At 37.4% G+C, this 18,213-nt stretch overlaps 1 protein-coding gene across 5 annotated transcripts in view; it reads left to right on the forward strand.

Moving 5' to 3' along the window:
* The window catches only part of THSD4 (thrombospondin type 1 domain containing 4), a 317,288-nt gene that overhangs the window by 50,739 nt on the left and 248,336 nt on the right, over positions 1-18,213 (forward strand). For all 5 annotated transcript variants that reach the window (XM_062627009.1, XM_062627000.1, XM_062626986.1 and 2 more), the window contains 2 exons: positions 8,926-9,033; positions 12,879-12,948. In XM_062627009.1, coding sequence (XP_062482993.1) covers positions 9,005-9,033; positions 12,879-12,948 — 99 coding nt within the window. In that variant the 5' untranslated portion in view covers positions 8,926-9,004. The remainder of the gene's footprint in view (positions 1-8,925; positions 9,034-12,878; positions 12,949-18,213) is intronic.

An 18,213-nucleotide genomic window follows, 5' to 3' on the forward strand; every position in this document is an offset into this window, starting at 1 on the left:
TTAGCAAGGGTGACAAGGGTTGTTGGTTATTCTTTGAGGTGAGCATCTTTTATCTGTCAACCATAAACTCATTCTTCACAGGCCACTGGATGGCATCTGCCAAACTATGTATTTCCTAATAGGGAGATTTTAATCTGCAGCTAGTTAAATGTTTCAACTTTGCTGCTCAGTGATTGATAGCCTGAGATTCCTTGAATGCATGATTATCTTCATGCTTTTGTGTCAAGGATTGATATCTTCTGTAGGAGTGTAAGAGTTTATGCAGTTTACATTAAATGGGCTGAAATACTAACTGTCATCTAGACCGCCAGAGCACGAGGCACAGCAGCAAGACAAGATTTGTAGAGTGTCTCAAATCCCTTTCAAACTGACAGGATAAGAATAAATGGCTCCCATTCCCCACCCTTAAAGGATCTTGCAGTTCAGTTTTAAAATGCAAGAGGCTGAAGGGTTCACCGCATGGAGCTATTATTGATACAAGCATTAGGGTATTTCTGGAAGCTTGAACCAAGTAAGGACTTCAGGAAAATTATGTTCAGTGGCTTCAATCTCAAGGGGTAGAATTGGGAACATAAATTGTTTCTGGGTTTCTGAACATATGAATTTCACATTTCTTTTGCTGTCAGTCATGCTGAATCTTCATTTCTGTCTTAAAAAGACACTATACTGTAGTTTGTCATCCTTACTAATTAAAGCTGGGTTATCTGGCATTTTCCTTTTTTATTCCTGTTAACATCTTCCTATAAAGGAGAGATGCACCTCTGTAAGTGTACTCTTTTAAATATTAAAGGCTTAACAGCACATTTGGCATCTGATGCCACTATCTTGGATGACTATCCAGTTTTGTAACAGTGAACTTTTGTACAATTCTGTATATATCAAACCCGGAGAATAAGAATATTCAGTGTCTATCTTGTTGTGCTGGAGCCCTCATCTAAATTTTATTGTGAATGAAAGCTAAATAGAACTTTATGAAACAGTTCTTCGGTGTGTTCTCTGAGTTATACCTGTATTTATCTGCATGCAGCATTTAATTTTTGCAAAAGATCTACAAAACAACCTCTTATCATCATTCCAGTTGCCTGTCAGAGATGTGTTGATAGTTTGTTGTGTCATATTAGGTTTAAATTCCCTGGTTTCATAATTATGAAAGAAGTACTTAATTTCACAGTGTTCTTGTAAAGACCTATCATTAGACCTGTTGTTCATCTTTATGTAGAAACATAAAAGAAAATAAATCTTCAAATTCCATTGTTGCATATCTGTGCCAGTATGTGGGGAGCCTCACACCAGAAAGGTTTTTAATGAGAATTAAGTTAGAATCTCTTAATTCTTATGATATTATTTAATAGCAAAGTAATTTAAACAATCTTTTATAACTAGTTCATAAGTATTCCCCTGAAAGCGTTGTTACTTGGAGGTATTAAGTTGCAGGGGAGATGTTTCCTTCACTGATACTCTAAAGAAAATATTTTGTTTTTGAATAAGCAAGCAAAGATTTCAGGTTCCCATAACATGTTCTCCTCCCTCTCGTGTTCTAACACTGGCACCCCAAACACCTCAGAAATCTGGCAAACAGAAAGGAAGGAACTTTATGGAAGTTAATACCTGGGATTGTGTGTGTTCATGTAGGACCTTGACAGGGACACCAATTTTTTACTTTCTTTTTTGGAGGGCAGTGGTAAATTTAAGCATTTAGCTACTATTTAATTTCTCCCTTGGAAATTCACAGGATTCTTATACTGTTAGAAACATTTCTCTATGCTCACAGGGCATTGCTGGATCTTTATATTGTCCTGTTAACATGAATCATCTCTAATTCAGAGAGTGGGCAGTTTCCCATCTGGTTTTCTATTTGTGTTGGAGCAATGTGGAGTGTTAGTTGTGACAGACTAATGATACACACGTCTATTCACCAGTAAATTAAATATTTATTTTGAAGTGTACCTTGTCAGCAGGAACACTTGATCTTCACCTGTGCATGCTGTTGAATGTTGCATAATACTCAGGCCAAAACATTTATTCTCTGAAGCACAGCGTCCTATATTTTGTTCCTTTTTTCCTGTGTGGAGGATGTTGATGTTTATATTTACAGTGTTTACTGAACAGTGTGAAAGTTAATTCTCATAGTAAGTGGTTAAAAAGCTTGTGTTCTGCAAGAAGTTCTCACTAAATAGGTGGCTGAAAAACAATGTTTCCCCTTTGCGAAAGGAAGTTATCTTCTAACTGAACAATAATTATGTAATATATGTGATTTTTACTTGATGGGAGGGTGTTTCCCAGCTGTGTTACTGATAAATAGCTGATTATACTGCTGAAATATGTTGTATGTTACTTGTACATGTGCCTTCAATTAGCTTTGTTGAAATACTTGTTTTCTATGACCTTTTCAAATAGGATATGTTACAACTCTTGAAGTGAGGCTAGCAGGACCTTGGTTTTCATACAGAAGATGGTAGGTCCTGAGAACCATCATCTGCCTCTTGATTTAAACTCCAATTAAACACTGTTGCAAGCCTTTGCTTTGAATAAACTCTGAGTAAGATAGGTTGAAAGAAGCTTTCCTTTCATTACGGAGAGACACTTTGTGTTCTGGAAACAGCTTTCATTAAGCAAGTCATGAAAGAAGCATAAGAAAAGTTCATTTTCTTTGACGTATTTACAAATAAAGAAATTGGCATGGCTAGAAGAGGCTCTAAGAAATTTCTGGTATTCCTAGTTGCTCTGAAATGCAGTTACACGCTTTGCAATGTCAGTATTGTTAAGACTTTTACTAAATAGGTAGACTTGGAGACTGACATTTTTTTACATATGATTTCTCTCAATGAAATATTTCTATCCAGAGGGTTCTAACTACCAGTCACAGCAGACAGTTTTACCTGAGTCTCCACAACATGGAGGGAGTCTTTAAGCAGTGTATAAACCATACCTAAGCCATCAGTCTTTCTACTTATACTGGGTGGAAAGAAGTATCTTGAACAGTAACTTGTTGGAAATAAATCTGTGCTCTTACTGCCAGTTTTGTAGGCAAGGTTGTAGTTGTTTAATCATTCACCTGTATTTTTAACTGGTCCTTATAGAAATATCAGGTGTTTCCAACTGACATTTTAGGCTGCTAACTGTTCCTTTTTCTGTATCTTTCAATGCCAATGATCAGATTAGTGTTGATCAGGATTACGGAAAGGTAGAAAGATTGTTTTATGAAAAGGGTCTTTAACATGTGATATCCCCCTCCCTCTTGTGTGTGCAGCTCCTTCTGCATCCTTAGTTTTGAATACTCAGGTTATAGTAAAAAAGAGCATGTTTTATTAAAATGTATGGAATGGGTCTTGTTCAGAGAGGTGATGGTTTCTAATATGTAGAGCTGTGGTAAGTAGCACCTTTCATTGTTTTCAATGAAACTGCTAGAACTTCTTTCTTTTCTTTGGGCTGATTAAGTGTGGCTGCTCATAATGGTTGCCTGTGCAATGACTATTAGTGGGTCTGTCAGCAAAGTGAGCATGTGGACCATGTGCACATTTACATGACAGAAGTAGAATATACTAGTACTTACATTGAGTAAGTACTTTCAGATGAGAATAGAATTGCTCAGGTCCTTATGTACTTGTTATATATAAGATCTCTCCAGTTTGTTCTGCACTAGTGATACAGAACAGCTGTGGCAAGAGTTGGAATTCCTTAAATCAGTGAATGGTGACTGAAGCAAAAATGTTTGATTTGTGACACCCTTCAGCAAAACAAAATTTTTAAAAGCCAAAATTTGCATCTTGTGAATGAATATTTTGGGAAATTGTGTATATGGTCACTGTTGGATTTCTCCAGTTTTGAGTTGTTTCCTAGATTTTCAGAGGACAAGTAAATGTTATAGAATTGGATGCCAAATCAGGTTACGTGTTTTTTTCCCACTGAATTCCAAAGAAATGAGTTGAAATTGTTCTTTGAGAAGTGTGATCTTTGCTGAATTGAGGAACAACTGTAGAAATGGGACTAAAACTTCAGACTAATCCAGGATGGTCCTCAGCCCCACAATTGTTGGGTTTTTTAGGGTCTTTGGTGTTCCTGTGTAGAAGCAGAACTTGATAGAAATGTGAGCACCTTCACCTAGATTAGTCTGTGAAGCAGTGGTAAGGTGGGGCCCCCAGGCACCAAGGAGTGTCTCTCCACCATGTGCAGAGGCTGTTGAGTCATGGCTGCCTATCACAGGAGCATGAGTCACTGAGCTGTTATGCAAAAGTAGATGATTCCAGAGGCTATGTTTAAAAGACAATTAGTAGTTGCTCCTGTGAATGTAAGAGGCTTGATCCTGTCTTTGTGTATGCTTTTGTTTGTGGAGTATCCTTACTGGAGTGTGGGAGCCTGATTGTGATATTTTAGGCAAAGAAATGAAAACTTCTGGATCTTGATCCAGTTTAGATTGGAGGGAGGCACTGAGCTTTTTTGGACTGCAGTAGTTCTGGACGCACCCAGAAGGAGAACTTCAAAGTTTTCAAAGAATTTAAAGTAAAACAGAGGGGCACCTTCAGGGTTAGGTGGAGTTACTTGCAGTTTTTGTTTTAATGAAAATGTTTGCTCCATGTGAGCCTCAGAACTCTTCATCAGATATAATGCTAGATTTCTCTGGTATGCAGCTTTCAGAAACAAGTGTACATTTTAATGTAGTTAATGCATATTTGAAGATATTAAAACTCTGGTGGTAGATGTCAGCAGCTGCAGTCCATGCTGTCAGGAGTACGTAAAATTATGTAGCTAGATAAACCTGGTGCACTGTAAGGTGCTTTATCGAAGCCTTGTGAATGTAAAGAATTTTGGATGCAATACAAAGGACTTGCATTGAGCATTGTTTAATAGATGTGAACAACTAAACTAATAGATAGGCTATACCAATGTGGAAGGCAACAGAAAGGGTATATTATTATTTTCTTTTAAGTATTTCTAACTTTTTTTCCTTAATAATAATAAAAAAAAAGGAGACCTTTACACATCAGTGGAAATATGACTTTTGAAAGATGCTCAAGTTTTATAGCTACTTCAAGTTGCCATTGTCAGTAGCTGGCAAGATATATAATCTAACCAAAAAGATAAATATTGTAGGTAATTTAACTTGGCTTGCTATATGTTTAAGTCAACAAGATAAAATAGGCTAAAAGCTAAGAACAATTGTGAACATAATTGAATTAGCATATGTTTCTACGTGATGTATCTCACATGCTGATGTGAGTTAAAATAGAGGGTGTTGGATTGTTTCAGTAGATACTGTGCATATGCATATGTTAAGAAATTTCTGGCATGGTATATGTGAGTTGATAGGACCTATGAGAAGTATAGGTTTATGCAAAAAATGTTACTGGAATTCATGAAGGTGAAATACCATCTACTCACAATACACAAGGGGTATAGTTACGTGAGAAATTTCGTGAGAGTTGTTTCATGATATTTAAGAGGTTAGGATAACTAATTCATAGGCTATCTGCAGATTTTAAAGGACTTTGCAGGAAGATGTTTCTGTAAGTTAATTAGCTGAGGGGGAAATCTCACTGTTGACTTCCCAGTAAGCGTTCTTCCTCTTTTCTTGACTTTCTGTACAGTCTGTGACGTCTGTCCTGATAATTCTGTGTATTGCATCATTTAACTCTTTGGGAACTTTTACTGTGTCCACTTCAGCAAATTTCTGGGATTGCCCATGAGCCTACTCCCTTATTTATTTATTATCCATGTCTGCCCCTTTTTGAAATATCCATTACAAATCAGTATTTGTTATATACTGTGAGACAGACACTCATCTGAGCCCCGCTGTCAAAAGAATGCCAAAGGGCTGCAGTGTCTGACTGCAACTGGACTGCTGGGCAGAGATGGTTAAGGAGACTCTGCAGGTAATAATGAGTCAGTGTCAGAGTAAATTTCAGCAAATACCAAGGCAAAAGACGGTTATGCTTAGCTCATAATTTGGTAATATAACTGCTGAGACTGGCAGCAGCAGTTTGGAGGGGTTAGGATCACTCACCTTCCACTCAGTGGAGGGGAAGAGACTTTAAGCAGGGTCTTTATTCTTTTCCAGTCGTTTTGTGACCTGATACAAATTTTACTGTATGTAATGCAATTCAATTCATGAGGATTTCAATGAATTGATTGTCATCCCATGGTTGATTGGTTGGGTTTGTTTTTTGTGGTTTTTTTTTGTTTCTTTTGTTTTCCCTTTCTCAGTTTCACAGTTTTTATTTTCATTGTACTTGGAGGTGAAGCAGGAAATATTGCTGAAATATCAACTACTTTAATGCAGTGGACAAAGTTTTGCAAACTCTGCTTAAGTACAGGAGTGTGAGTTGTTCTATTTGAGACGTTAATATCTATACTGCTGTAAATAGGGTTACTAGAAAATCTTTTGCTACATAGGCCTATAGTGCTTTAAGTCCCTTGTGGGAAGGTAATTTCATTTTTACATTTGCAAGACTTAATGCAGTTACTAGTACATAGTACACCCATCAGGCTTTTAAAAGTTTTCATGCCAAAATTAATGCTATTTAATCCTAGTGTTGACTATAGCTGTTTCAGGTATTGTGCCCTGGATCTTCTGGAATGATTGTCATGTTTGGACATTTTCCATATATCAAAAACACCACTGCCAAAATGACATTTCTTTCAATAGGTTGTAAGCACCTAAGCACTGAAATAATTTTTAAAACTCTTAAGTCACTTAGATACATTAGCAGCTTTTACACTATGAATGAGATTTCAGAAGAAATGCATCTATGAGCTGCAGTAAGAAGTGTTTTGAAAAAGGTAGTGAAATAGGGTTAAAAGTTAAGTTTGTAATGCAACCTGACATTGACAGTGAAGATAGAGCTGAACTGAAAAAACTGAAAACATATGCATGGACACTCTTTTAAAGAACAATCTGGAGGTCCCTACCCCTGTTCTTCACAAAACTGTATCTATAATAGTATCTTTTGTGCTTCTCAAATGAAGTGCAATTTACAAAATGGATTAGGGGAGTGCACATTTATTTTTCTGTGAGTTTGTATCCTGTAACAGTGTTCTGCTGAGATTGTCCCTCCAAACAAGGATGTTGCATAAAAGATTATTGTGGAGTGAAGAAAAATACAACCCCAAAGAGAGTACATCTGGAAAAAAAACCTAGAATTATAAGAACTTGAAACTATGTTGGTTACAATCCAAGTTACTTGCATATCATCCATTTTCAGTAAGTGATAAATATTATTGCCTCAGTATGTCTGGTAATTAAGAGTCAGGTTGCAGGAAGTGAGGTGTGAGGCATTTGTTTCCTTCACAATTTAAGCTGTCTGTTAGTAAATAGTGTCTGGGGGGATCTGTCTAAATGCCTTAGTGCTGTGTATGTAGACTTGCTGAACGATTAAAGGAATGTAGCTTTTTCTGAATCTATGTGCTAAAAGTTCAAATGGCGTAACGTGTTGCAGCAGAAACAGATGAAAAATCTGTTTTCAGAAGTGCTACCGATCTTATAAAAAGCAATTTTACAACATTAAGCAGTGTAATTGGTGAATAAGTTTGAGAAAGCTTCATGTCAACTGACAAGTGTGGATTGCAGAAAGAAAAGTTGTAGTTTAACACTTTCTTCCTCATGACTAACTCAAACTTTTTGACATGCAGAACTTTGTTATGATACTTTCTGAAGTACTCAACTTTTAATGCCTTCCATTTAAAAAACTGAACAATTGAACAATTTAAAGAGGAAAAAAGGAATTTTCTTTTAAAGTTGTTACAAGTATTTTGTGATTTCCTAGACTATTTAGCTTGTCCAGTTACCTGCAAACAATAAACATTTTCCTAGCAGCAGGATCTGTACTTTGTCGAGTTGCACTTTTCTAAGTTCTTGTATGTCTTGTCTCTTTCTAGACAGATTTAAATTATCTGGCTACCTGACAGAAATGGAGAGCTCTTTATCTCCGAACAGCAATGTTCTCTTGTTTCTGTTCACTTTACTGCATTTCAACATGTAACCACTTGTAACTGCAAGATACAGGTGGCAGTTCACCAAGTTCTAAAATGTATGGCTTTAGGTTCAGTCTTGACAGTGTTTTATTTCCTCTTATCTTCCTTCCTTCCCCTCCTGCCTGCCTGGATTTACAAGGTATTTCCCTGCTGCAAGGAGCACTTTCCTGCCTGAAAATTCTGGTGCAGCATTTTAGGTGTCCAATATATGATTACAAAGTTACCAAAATAAGAATTCCCCATATGTTTAAACATTTGAGAGTATTTCCAAACAAATTAGAGTGTACCTAGGTAATGGCTCTCTCAAGGACTGGTAGAGCTTCTGTGCATTTGCAGTAGTCTTGATGCAATGATACTACTTAGAGATTAGGCTCAGTTGAATTTAGATTTGGAATGCCAGATTTCCTCCATGACTGTGGGCAAGGCCTTTAACTTCATTGTGGTTGGGTTTGCCATCTGTAATAGAGAGGGATCAACACTGCTTTTCTGTGTTTTTCACTTAAGAATCATTCTTGCATTGCACACAAAATGGGGAGTGTATTGATAGTAATACTATACAATAGAAATTGGTAACCCAGTTTCAGTTCTATGAAGCCTATTAACATGAGACTTTAAATAAAGCTGTTTGCTTTATTGTAATAAAAGTGACATACCAGGAATACGAGATAAAAAAGGCAAGCAAGCTTAACATCAGATTTGCATCCTTGGGATTCAGATCAAGATTTTGCATCCCATAGTCTTTAAGCAGAGTACTTTGTCACTTTTGAAGTCCTGTTGCAAAATATGGGGTGTGTCTTGTCTATTTGTGTAACATCCACTCAATTTCCAGTTTGAATTGCTGTAAAGTCCCAAGAACTGAGTTAGAGATGACTAATGTAGGTCTGTATCCAGTTTCCTAGACATCCTGGAAAATGCTAAACAAGCAGTGTTAAATATTTTTCTCTTCCTTTTCTGTAGGATTTGTGTGTGATTGGCATTGTGCTGTACTGCAGTGAAGAGGTATTTTTCACTTCAAGAGACCTTGCATTAAAGGATCATGGTAGACAGTTTAATAGTTTCTTTGAGGTAAGTAATGCAATAAAACATGTAAAATCTTATTTAATATATTTTTAATGCGCTGCAGTAAATTTCAATTTGGTTGTCTCTTTCTTTGGTGTTAAAAGTGTTAATATTATGTGTATCATAGAAGGATAAATAAAAATCTTGTCTGAAGACCAAATAATCAAGTACATGCATACCAGACATAGCGTTCTTTGGTGATAGTGAAAATAAGAAAGTTCTTGGCATTTGTTTATGCTTAGAGCATCTGTTAGTGTGTGCCAATTTGATGGTATATATTATTGGAAACTTGTTAGTTTGGTGGTTTGTTTTTTCTCCTTATGAGGCTGTGTAACTGCAGTCGGTGGGCTTACATTACTGATTTACATGTTTTAGTACCTGTGCTGTAATTCATTCAGGAATCTATATTGCATTCCTGAAGCAGTTGCCAGTGGGCAAACATAGGAAAGACCTTTCAGACAGTTTTCCTGAGAAAGGAAACATTCAGCTGTTTCTAAGCTGGTCTGTCCAGTTCTGTAGTTGGGCAAGCAAATTCAGAGAAAACAGACAGCTTTGATGCCACATGAGCAAAAGCTGATGCGCAAGGAGGGACAGCTGCCTGCTCTTTCATTTGTGTGGAGATACGGTCAGTAACACCTCTTATTTAACTTTTCTTATGAATTTCAGACATCAATCTTTGGATTGCAATTCTGGCATCCTTGTTAATATGCCAGGGCAGATTCCACATCAAAATGGTTCTGTCAGATGTTATTGACACTACCTCTACTATCTTTCCTGTTGAGACTTCTTCCTGAATAGCTCCTGCCAAGCTGTCCCAGTCTTAGACTGTTTTGCAGACTGTCATTGGAGATGAAGTCAGGAATATGAGACAAGAGTACTGATCACTTGGCTAAAATTCTTTTACTCCTATCTGGACAATCCATAGTTGGCCATGAGAGACCTTTGTAAAATACAACTTCTAAGGGACAGCAACCATGAAAGAAATCTATTTTTGGTATCCTCCACTTTGTTTGTGGAGAGCTAATGCTGCAGTGACAGAGGAAGAACTCTGAGAGGTGTTCCTAAATGAGGTGTTGAACAGCAAACCTTTTCTTGCTACTCCTGCAATAGCACTAATGCAGCTTTGCTTTGCTCTGTGCCCCTTCCTCCCCAGTTAAACAAAAATTGATATCACCAGTAAAAGACAGTGAGCATGTTTGCTCTTTGCAGCTTGGTAGACTGGCAGTTTAAAGCCTGACTTTGTTTTAAACTACTTACTTGGCTCAAGTAGTGCCATGGCTGTGAGAGCATGGGCTGTACCAGAAAGGAGGGCTCTTACACAGAGGCCTGAGTTAAACAGCCAGTGATCAGCTGCAATTGATACCAGATCTGTCCATGTGTACTTGAAAAGTTTTGCCTGATTTTGAGGAGCGCTTGTTCTTTTTGGCTTTTCTGCACAGTAAGAATACTTAAAACAAACCTACTGAAATTGGAGAAGCATGTTTTTGTAGCTTGAGAGGGCTAACGTTAGTCAAGCATGACAAATAAAAAGGCCTAGTCCAGAGAAGTTAGCCAAAGCAAGCTACTGAGGGAAATAACATTAAAAAAATTAAATTGCCACACACTGATTTGAAGCTAGAGGTTTACCTCAGAATAGCTTCAGTGTTCCTGGCAAATTTCCTGTGTGTGCTTGAAATAATAGGTTGATACCTTTGTTTCTGAGCAATCCAAATACAGATACCAGAAACGAATTTAAAAACTAGCTTCATTGTCCTTGAGCATGTACATACAGAGGGAGATTACAGTGCAACCTCATTAAAGAATGGTCAGGAAAAGCTTGACATGGTGTAATCACACATATACTGAAAGTTTGCGTTTTGGAACTGAAAATTTTAATCTGATAAGTAATTTGCTTTGAAGATCATGGTTCTCACTCAGTTCAGAACTCCCAACCTAGTGCATGATTTCAGAAGAATTTACGGGTGGAAATCTGTAGTCCTTAAGACAGATCGGAAAAGTCTTGTTTGAGGATGAAAGCATTCATTTCTTTATGCAAAGTCTGAACATTCTTTCACATACTCTGAGGGATTATAGGGAGCAGAAGCCATAAGGGACCAGGGAGTGGGCTGGAAGATTCTGACAAGGAAGTTAAATAGAATTTGCAGAGGATGTTAAATATAACTTGCAGGGGCTGGGCCAGTCAGTCTGTGCTCTGCCTACTTAGAAGCTTCTTATATTTTCATCGAGAGTAGTTAAAGGATCGCTTGAGCACTTGGAGAAGGAACATGAAGATCAGCTAATGTCAGAATTGATGCTGTCATTTTGCACTTTGGAGATCTGAGTTCTGTTTCTAGCTTTGATTTCACATGTGATTGGCAAATCAGTTTCTTCATTCATGCCTTTGGCTTCTGCCCAATGTTGTGTTATTGGGCCTTGCTCTGAACTGCACATTTTGACTCTTTAACTGTGGTTTCTTTATAGTGCCCTACTCTGGCTCTGATTTCAGCTACCTCTGTATTTTTCTTCGTCATAAATGATAGCTTTGTGAAATATAATACTTCATTCTAATGGACTTTTAAAGTGTTTTAATTGTTGTTTTGTTTTCTTAAATTGATGTGGCAGTAAGGAAGTAATGACTTCTTCTTACCTTTGAATGGTTTATTTCTATGAGAGGGGCATAGACTGGTGGTGAAGTGATGATAGGCCATGTGCAATCAATACTTACCTAATGTTCCTTTTGCAGTATGTTAGCAAAAACAAACATAGAAATCTCAAGAAAAACATTCTGCTTAGTATAAGAATATAGATATTGGTGGTAATGAAACTATTAGTATAAAACCCTCTTTCTGTTTAGGAGGTCTGTCTCTGAAAATATCTAAAACAGAAATATTTAAAGGGTTACCGCATAGGGAGCGAAGGAAGGAGCTGAGAGTGGGAAGCACAGCTGGGTTTTTTCTGGTACATTAGTTTTCAGATGAATTTTGCATCCAAATCCATCAGTTTTACTTCTGCATTTAAATTCAGCAAATCATTAGCAGTTTTCCTCTTTGTAGAGGGTGCGAAGCATACTCTTTGTAGACGGGAAGCTCAGATTTCTGGTGGAAATAAAGATACCTTCATTCTACGCTTGCACCTTTCTGTGTTTTCTGATGAAGGGCCTTGCTACAAGGCAGCAAACCAGTCTCCAGTGCAAATTATAGCAAACAAAAGACTAAGCTAACTGAGCCTAACTTCTAACAGGCTCCTAGGAGTCATTACAGTGGTGAGGCTTGACAGAACAAAGTTTGTTTGGGCCTGGTTCCCATTATGACTCCTTTCAGATTGAAGATGTGGGGACTGGGGTGATGCTTGGCTGCTTCTACTGAGTCTCTGGTGAGCTGTGTCTGCTACTTTCCATCTTCTGTGCCCATTAGGTTATTCAGTTTCTACAAGTGTTAGGCAGCTGGGGAAAAACCTATTTTTCTGCAAAATCATGGTGATTCTTTACATGTTTCTTGTGTCTATAAAATGAGGAGCCAGAACCAGAAGCAGGCTTAGTCCACAGTTGGGTGAAATCTTACTTAGCATTTTAGAAAACTTGCAAAGCATATGTCAGTTTGACACCAATGCTGAGGTGTTAAAATGTGAACTGCCAAGAATATTTTAATTTAAACATATATGTGAAATACTGTCAATGGATTCTACTTGATGCACAAATAGACGGATGTAACTGGTACTGTCTTCTGTGAAAAGAATGTCATAAGAACGTCACATACAGTTTAGTGAGTCTGCTTTGGTTAGTAATGGTACTCGAGTCTAAATATGTTCTTGCAGTATGAAACCCTGTAATAGGTTTGATTAGTGGTAATTGTATCACCTGTTTGCTTTTTCAGACTTCTCAGTTCGCTAGCAGTGCTGGGATTTCAGTTTGTCATCCCACAGCCTTCAATTGAACACAGAAAGGTAAGAATTAAAATTCAGGTTTTATGTACTTAAAGGTAAATGTAGAAAACATTAGAGTAAGAGGCATAAAGCAATGCAGTCTCTGGGAATAATGTGGCTTGTGTGTGGTTTTTGGGGTTCTTTTTTTAAAAATATAAATATATACTTGATTGAAAGGGGCTCATCATGGTTAATTAGCTGAGTGGTTGTATCAAGTGTTGTAAGTCACAAATAGGTCAGTGGCAGCTTACTCAAGCTCTGGAGGATTTTTAGCATGAAAGACAAGGAGGAAGAAGAATTCATGTCAGTGAGAGCAGTCGTCAAGCACAGATTAGCACAAGCATCCATTTGCTTACAGGTAGCTCTTTCTCTTATAGTGATGGAGATGCCTGAAACAGAAGTTGGACCCAAACCTCTGTTGTTAGATATAAATTCCTAGAGGTCAGAGCTGAAAACTGCTCTTGTGCTTTTGTGAATGGTTCACTCATCATAGTGGCATGGTGCACCTTCCATCCTGCTCAGCATTCTGGCTGGAATATTTAGGTTAGGTCTTTGCATGGCTTTTCAGGAAATTAGTGGACAGTTTGGAGAGCAACAGAGGAGCAGTGATTATCTTCAAGAGCTTTTAAAATCTTAGCTCTGAGGGAAATTTGAAGGAATTCAAGTCGTTTAATCTAAAGACTTGAAGGCTGGTGGGAGAGGCAGATAAAATCTCCAGATACTTAAGAGTGCTAAGGAGGCTATTCTGTCTGCGGGGGAATAGATGAGAAGACATGGATTTAAACTGGGGTAAAGGAAACTTGGGTTTATTGTTAGAAAAATCTTAGGGTAAGGATATAAAGAAGAACAGATCATATTGACTGGGTAATGTTTAGAATTTCCATGATGGAAGTCTCTGTGAATGTGTTGGACAATTGTTTATCGGGACTGGTGTAAGTATTGGTGATTCTAGCAGAGACCTGAGGGGAGACCCTATGAATGCTCTTGATCTCTGTGTGCTGTGACTTTATATCAGTGTTTTTCTCATCTCTAAATTGGTATTCAAACACAACCAATTCTGCTTTTTACTATAGATTTTAAAATAATAATGCAAGATGTATATTTATTTTTAAATGGTACTTTTTAAGGGAGTAAAAGGCAAGTTTGTGGGGTTTCCTTCTTTGTGCTGTCTTTAGGGTAAAAAATTTTGTGGACAGTCACTCTGTAGGTATGGGCTAAAAGCCTGAAGCCATCTGATAGTTACAGCTGCTGAAGAACACAGCTGTTATGTTCAACTCCTTGTACAGCCTAATTGTAAGAAAGTTAAATGAGGTCAGTAATGAAGCAGTTTGAAACTGGCATGGTCCAGCCTGCAGCATTTCTCAAGCTGCCCAAGTGCTTTATTCTTAACCTGAGTACAATGTAATATTCTTCAGTAGTTTAGGTCCCCTGTATTTTCTTGTGCAGTTGAGTGGTCAGGCTGCTGCTCTGTTTTCGGTACTCAGTGTAATTAGGCATTCTTTTGTAACATTGACAGTGGAGAGATGCTGCAATGCAGCTTTCAAATGGCCTTAGGGGGAAGAAAATCTACTAACTAAAATAGAGTAAGTCAGAGAAACAATTGCTTCATTCTGTGAAGCTCCAGAATTAATTTTTATAAAATCAGATTCTTTGTTTTCAGTCAAATGAGAAATGCCAGAGGTCTGGAGTGTCTTCTGTACTAGTTAAAGGGACTGAAGGCATGGTGCTAAGGGGCACAGTGACCACCTTGGAGCTGTTGTTTTCACTGAAAACCAGACAGGCAGAAGTTTCTAGTGATGGCCTCATACAAGCTCCAAGTCTGTCTGTCATTCATGTCTCTTACTCTGTGGGAGAGGATTCTGTTCATGCCAAACTGTATTTTAGACTGGAAGTCTATATTAATTAATTTTTTTTGGAAACCTTTGGACACACCTATCGGCTCCAGACAAGAGAAACTGTTAGCAGCTCTGAAGGCCAAGTCAGGCACGTATCTAATGAAGCGCGAGTTCTCTGCTTTGTAGCTCTGGAAGTTGTTCCTGTTCTTTTAATGCAGAGACCTGGACAAGTGTTTGCTGGCATCCACAGACAGCATCTCCTATGTATTTCTGTGTGCATCTCTGCTGTTTGGCAGAGGTCCTGTGTGAAAGGAGGTCAGTTTTGCAGGAAAAAAAGGGAGAGGAGGGAAGGATTTAATGAAGAATATGTCATTTTACCTTTGTAGTGAATAACAAAAGTGGTGCTTGGTAACTTTTATACACATCCTCAGAGGGTACAGTATGTGGAAACTGAGTAACTGGAGCTGAATTCTGTTAGAACATAAGGTTATACCCCATGTGTTTATTTTGCAGCTTAAACACATATGCACAATTGATGCTTGAACGTGCAGTGTTGGGAGAGTGTTTGGATTCTGTTGTGTACCCTGCATATACTTATTTTTGCTCTGAAAGCTATGGACAGAGAAGTAAAATTAGAGAACTGGACTTGAGTATTTTGCTGAATAATTCATTAAAGTATTTCCCAATAGCCTAGATCTCCTTACACTAAAACTTTTGGGAAAATGAAATAAAACCTAGAACAATCCCCAAAGCAGCTGATGGAAATGCAGTTATAACTGCCTCTGGACACCCACAGTACAGCTGAGATGGTTTTTTAGGACTTGAGAACACTTATTAGGAAATACTGTTTTATGCTTGTATTAAAATCTTGCTAGATTTCAAACTTTTTTTCTTTTTGGAATCCATGTTTAACACCATACTAGTTTCAGAGAGCCTGACATAATGTAGATTTTTGAACAAAAATCTGTTTGTAGTTTCCTGTCTCTTTTCTTGTGAGAGTTTTTATTTAGCTTCAGTATACTAAAAATACTTAAAGTACCTTTTAGCTACTCCTGACTTAGTGGCATATGTTTAGGACTTTAATATGAAGAAAGGAGTTTATCTTCTCAAGCAGCAATTTTTAATCTTATTTTTTTTTAAAGAGAAATCTCATCAACAGAATGTGGAAGAGCAGCTCAGCAGGTCACTTTCCTCAGATGCACACAAATCCATTTCTGCTATGACAGTCTGGGGACTGTTAGCTAGAAGAAGTGAGGTAAATGACTTCCATAGTGGGGAAGTCAGATAGTGGAATTAAGACCTGGGGAGATGACAGGAGATGGGAAAGCTTTATTTGTTCTTATTTGCAGTTTATTCTGTAACTCTTCTGATTTCAGGAGCTCCCACCTTCCATCCCCATACTAAGTGCAATACTTGTCCCCTTCTTTTGTTACTCTGGGGAAACTTGGCTATTAAAATAGAAATGTTTTGAACACTGGCTGGTAAGATGGTGCCTTTTGGGTGTGTGGAGTTTGGTTTTGGTTTGGGTGTTTTTTAGCATTTGACTGGGCAATGTTTTCTGCTTTTAGATTTTATAATGAAAGTTTTGAAAGGTTTTCTGTCATACAAAGGCAGAATTGACCAATACAAAGTTTTTAGTTTCAGAAATACCTGCTAGCTGATTTTTATATAGAAGCTTTTGTGTATATTTACTTTAAAAATGCTCTCTGCTGTCAGAAGTGCACAAAACCAGAAAACAGGGAGTATCTTTAAATCTTCATCCATCTGAGCTTGTGGTGATGCTCTATTTGTTACTCTTATCTCTGTAAATAGCACGAGTTTGGACAGTAATCCAAATACATGGTATATTCGTTAGTTAGAAATAAAAACTCCTATGCAAAAGATTTTTATGGTTTCTTGCTGAAGACAGGGGTCATGGTATTGGTCAGTGGGTTCTTGGAGGGTTGGTGTGTTGTTTTTTTTTAATGATCTAACTTCCTTATTCCTCATTAATAGTACATAATTTCTAAATATCAGGTGTACTTCTCCATAAGGCCAAAATGCTCATTGATATTACCAAAAAAAAAAGAGAAAATGTTGTATGAAACCAAATGATTGCCACTTGCATTTAAAAATCATCGAAGCTTTCTGAAACTGGTTAAACTGAAATCTTTCTTAATATTAAAACAACTGACTTTCCACATCCATCAGTGCTGGCCATATGAACAGCCCTCCTGCTGCTCATCATGCAGTTAAGCTCTCTGTTCTCCCTTCCTATGCTTATTTTATTGAATAAATATTAATTCACTTTATCTGGTAAGTGTCATACTGTGATGAACAGAAGGTTAAGATATGAAACATAACAGTGCTTCTCCCAGACAACCACTTAAGTCTGTATTCCCAGTTTTTTATAAGTCATTGCTGGACAGAGTTCGACCTAATCATGTTGCTGTGCTAAGAAAGTGAGCTGTAGTTATGCCTTGGATTTGTTTTTTTTTTAAGTAAAATTGGTAATGCAAATAGTAATAAAGTTTGTCCAAATAGAATTTCTGGTGTAAATATTGCTTTATTTTATCATCTTGCTTCTGTTATTAGCACTGAGCTGCTTTGAATTTATGCCTATCTTTGTCACTCAGCTGTAGATTAGTATTGGCTTCAATGAAGATACAGTATCTTAACAAACTGATTTTCAATGCCTGGAAGAATTGTCAGGATTTATTTTTGCAAGCATTTCACTGTTCAAGAATTTTGAGCCTGTTTGGGCTTAGTGTTGTTTCTTTATGGTGGCTCTAAATTAAAGAAGAAATAAACTGGATGTTATCTCTTGCTATTAAATATACAAGGTCACTATGAACAGAACTCTGTATTCAAGTCAATGTGGCTATACGCCCTACAAAATCTGGAGATGAATATGCTTTACAATGTGTGTGGTTGACACCCCCCCCAGCCCGTGTTGAATTTGAATATGCTTGTTGAAGGGTCATCATGGACGTGTAAGTGGGAAGGTAGAGGGAGAGTGCACAAAGAAGGTGGTGACTTTTAAGAGTACTCTTTCAAGTGAGTAAGAATTTGGTTACTAAATCTGACTATATTTTTAGAATTCACGTAAGAAGTTTGGTGCATAAATGGCACCCTACACCTTCATTTATATTGTAATAATGGCAATGAATGACAATGTTCCTTTAGTTCTATTGTTCTTTCACCTTATCACACCCTATAAAAGTCACTATTCTTTTAACTGAAAAGGAAACAGCTGCCTAATACATCTGAACATACTGTAACAGAGTAAAATGTGAAGTATGAAGTCTACTATATCCTTGAAACACTGAGGGAAATTGGAGTTAGACAAAGTAGTTAATATCCAAGCTTGGATTTTGGCCAGGACATCAGGGCTAATGCCTAATAGTCTAATGGTGCTAAGGAGTGTCATGGGATCTCCACCACAGCCAGTCACCACGTTGGTTTTACATAT

Source organism: Pezoporus occidentalis, unplaced genomic scaffold (genome assembly GCF_034315485.1).
Source record: "Pezoporus occidentalis ecotype Australia unplaced genomic scaffold, CSIRO_AGI_Poc_V1 ctg11, whole genome shotgun sequence".
NCBI lineage: Eukaryota > Metazoa > Chordata > Aves > Psittaciformes > Psittacidae > Pezoporus > Pezoporus occidentalis.